General features: G+C 30.2%; 1 protein-coding gene across 1 annotated transcript; it reads right to left on the minus strand.

Annotated features, from left to right (window-relative positions):
* Positions 1–298: 298 nt before the first annotated feature.
* LOC111904984 (protein disulfide isomerase-like 2-3) lies at positions 299–1,210 on the minus strand. Its single transcript, XM_023900671.3, has 3 exons — positions 963–1,210; positions 776–875; positions 299–698 (listed from the first exon to the last, which is right to left on the minus strand). Exons 1-3 carry the CDS (start codon positions 1,127–1,129, stop codon positions 546–548), a joined length of 420 nt encoding a protein of 139 aa, XP_023756439.1. The 5' UTR covers positions 1,130–1,210; the 3' UTR covers positions 299–545.
* Between the last annotated feature and the right edge of the window lie 2,109 nt (positions 1,211–3,319).

Genomic DNA, 3,319 nt, shown 5'->3' on the forward strand with positions numbered 1-3,319 from the left:
GAATTGAGTGTTTTCAATTTTTAGTCGTTATTCCGTAGATAAATTCCTACGGAATACCTATAGAGTTCTAATTTGGAATAAAATATTGATGTTCACACGTAATGCATAGGTAATTATTAGAGTTCTAATTTGGAATAAAATATTGATGTCCACAGGTAATGCATAAGTAATTTTTGTAGGTAAATGAAAATTTTCTAGTAAAGGTTTTAATTTGAAGTAGTACAAAATTTAAAACATGTAATACATAATTGGGATTAAACTTTAAATATCAAAACTATTGTATTCCCTCAATTTCAGCCAATTGAATGGTTGGATCCCCTTATGTTGCCCTTTCTTCTGTCCTATAATGCTCTAAATATGTGAAAGGATTAAAAATGTAAATAATAACATACGATTAACAAAATACAGATTGTCCTTTATTAGGTTATTTACACCAAATTTACCACCATTACAAAGGTGTCATTATTTCACAACGATAACAAGTAAACAAAAAAAAATTAAATCTTATTCCAACACGATCTTCACTCAAAACTCTTGTTTAGAGATTAATATCCTTTTCCTTCCAACTTAAGATTTGCAGCTTCTTCCATTTTTTGTGCTGTTCTTGTTCCTGTGTATTCGAAAGCTCCCTTTGATTTATCAGCAGCAAATGTTATAATAGTCGGGTAACTTTTTATCTTATACTGTACGTATAAATCCTGAGAAAAAAATAATAGATTAGTAATAATACTATTTTAAATTAAAAAAAAAAGTTTAAAAAGTCAAGAATTAATACATAGTTCTCTGCAACGTTCACTTCACCAAGCTTGATCTTTCCATCCACTAACTTTGAAAAAGCCTCCCATTCAGGAAGAAACGCTTTTTGTGTTCCACACCTGAGGGAAAACATATATATACAATGTTTATAATTTGTTATGAGAAAGTAAAAAAGAATAAGTATACGTAGAAAAAGAATTAATTACGTTGGTAGGCCGAACATGATAAACCAAACATCTTTGCTTTTCATAACCTTTTCATCAAAATTTTTTTGATTCAATTGTTCAGGAGCAGCATCAACGAGATTTAAGTTTGAGGTGAATGATAAAAAGAAGAAAGAGATCAAGATCAACACATTTGCGGAGCGATTCATGGTTGCTGATGTAGAAATGGAAAACCAAAAAAGCCGTTGTAATGTTTGATTGATAGGAGATACCTGTTTTAAATAGTAGAAATGCACGTAATTTGTGGAAACATGGACAGATTAGCGAATTATTTGCAGAGTCTATATTAGGAATTGATTTGGTCACATTAGGCCTACATTAATGGAATACCAATATAAGGAATGGATAGTCTACTTTTGAAATATGTATCGTAAAATTATTTTGACGGTAAATTTATATATTAAATAATCAAAACAAATGAGGAAACACATATATTAATCTAAAATTTTTATTCATTAATTCTACTATATTAATATAAACCTTTTAATTTCTTATTAATCTTTTCTTTATATTATGAATAAGAAAGTGTATACATATTACGAGCCTATGTGCTTAGCTTATAAATAATGGTATTCAAATTTCAAAATATGGTTTAAGACGAATGTATTTTTAAAATTATTTTTAAACAACGGAATACCAACACTATAAGAAACGCAAACATTAGCCGCAAGATGTGTGAAAAGCTAGGTATGTCGCCGCTAAAGGCTTTTGCAACGAGGGGTTGCTGCCGTTAAAATGTCACCGCTGTTGTTTAGCTGCAAATGCTCCATATGACGCCGCTAATGCTTGTTGTCACCGCTTATGCCCATAGTCACCGCAAAAGACATGTTGCCGCTAATACATACTCGTTGTCGCTAATTGTATTTTCCTTTTGCTATATTTAACATTAAAATTATAAAAAAACTATATAACATTTATAAAAACTGCTACAAAACTTTATTTTGTAGAAAAATAGTTCGAAACATTAACCACACTTAATAATACATATACTACATATCCGATCCAAAATTATTAATCCATATACATCTGGTCCTCGTACTAATCTAAAATAATAACCCGAACAAAACATTTCATAAATCGTAAAAATATAGCTACTCGTCCCCATCACTCCCCTCATTTCCTTTGTTTTCATTTCGTGATGGCAACGATCGAAACTTGTCTTCTAGTTCCGCACTGCAGGTCGGGTCTTTTAGTATTGTTTGCAACATTTCCAACTACAAAGTTATCAACATATCATAACAGCATTGTACTTTCCAAAAATAACCAAAATACAAAATATCAACATATCAAACTATAACCAAACTACATCCTATACAATTTACATATACATTATAACATTGTACTTTTTTTCATTTTTCCATCATTGCATTTTACTATACTAAACTAACAACTTCCAACATATCATTATAGCATTCTACTATCTAAATACACTTAAACATACAACAGACACAATATTACATATACATTATAACATTGTATTTTTTTTATTTTTCCATTATAGCATTGTACTTTCCAAAAATTACCAAACTACCAAAAACCAACATATCAAACTATAACCAAACTATATCATACACAATATTGCATTTACACTATAATATTGTACTTTTTTTCATTTTCCCATTATAGTTTTGTACTTTCCAAAAATTACCAAACTACAAAGTACAAATATATCAAATTATAACCAAACTACTGTTGGATTAGGTGTCTAAGCCTATAACTATAATTGGTATAAACTTGAATTAATATTAGCACAATCCTTTTGGATTGCCCTCAAAGCTATCAATTGGACATGGTTATTTTGGAGAGATATATGATTTATTATTTGATTAAAAAATTGAAATATATAATTTGTTAATATATTATGAGAATAATATATTAATTAGAAATTATGATATTTAATTAATAGTTTATCAGAAATTAACTAGAATTAATTTGATTAATTTAAAGTGTAGGGGCTATTTAGCTATTTATTGATAGTTGTGGAAAAAGGCTCTAGAACCTCCTTGTAATAGGTTAGACAAAAACTTCTAGGAAGGGCCTAGAATTTTCGTCCAAAGGCTCTTGGATGGAGACTCATGAGTTGCTTGGTCACCAAGCAAAAGGATTAGGGTTTCCTCCTTAAACCCTAGCTTTGGCTCTAAGCTACCTCACCTATATAAAGGCCCTTGATCCTCACAAAACCGGTACATCCTATCCTAGAAGAGTTCTGGCCGAAAAATCCCTTTCTCCTCTCCATAGTTCTTAGTTGTTAGTCTTGGGTGTGAACCATCATAGGCACTACATTTGTGGTGCTAGCTGCCAAAGGTTTTGAAGAAGAAGGATTCAAGATTGTTTACAAC

This window comes from Lactuca sativa, chromosome 9 (assembly GCF_002870075.4).
Source record: "Lactuca sativa cultivar Salinas chromosome 9, Lsat_Salinas_v11, whole genome shotgun sequence".
NCBI lineage: Eukaryota > Viridiplantae > Streptophyta > Magnoliopsida > Asterales > Asteraceae > Lactuca > Lactuca sativa.

What these genes read in the sequence shown, in the direction of transcription:
- LOC111904984 (XM_023900671.3), bottom strand. Translation starts at nt 1,129, where the DNA reads ATGAATCGCTCCGCAAATGTGTTGATCTTGATCTCTTTCTTCTTTTTA. An exon ending in ATCATGTTCGGCCTACCAAC is followed by an intron (nt 876 to 962) that starts GTAATTAATTCT and finishes GTTTTCCCTCAG; the next exon opens with GTGTGGAACACAAAAAGCGT. An exon ending in TGAACGTTGCAGAGAACTAT is followed by an intron (nt 699 to 775) that starts GTATTAATTCTT and finishes TTTTTTTCTCAG; the next exon opens with GATTTATACGTACAGTATAA.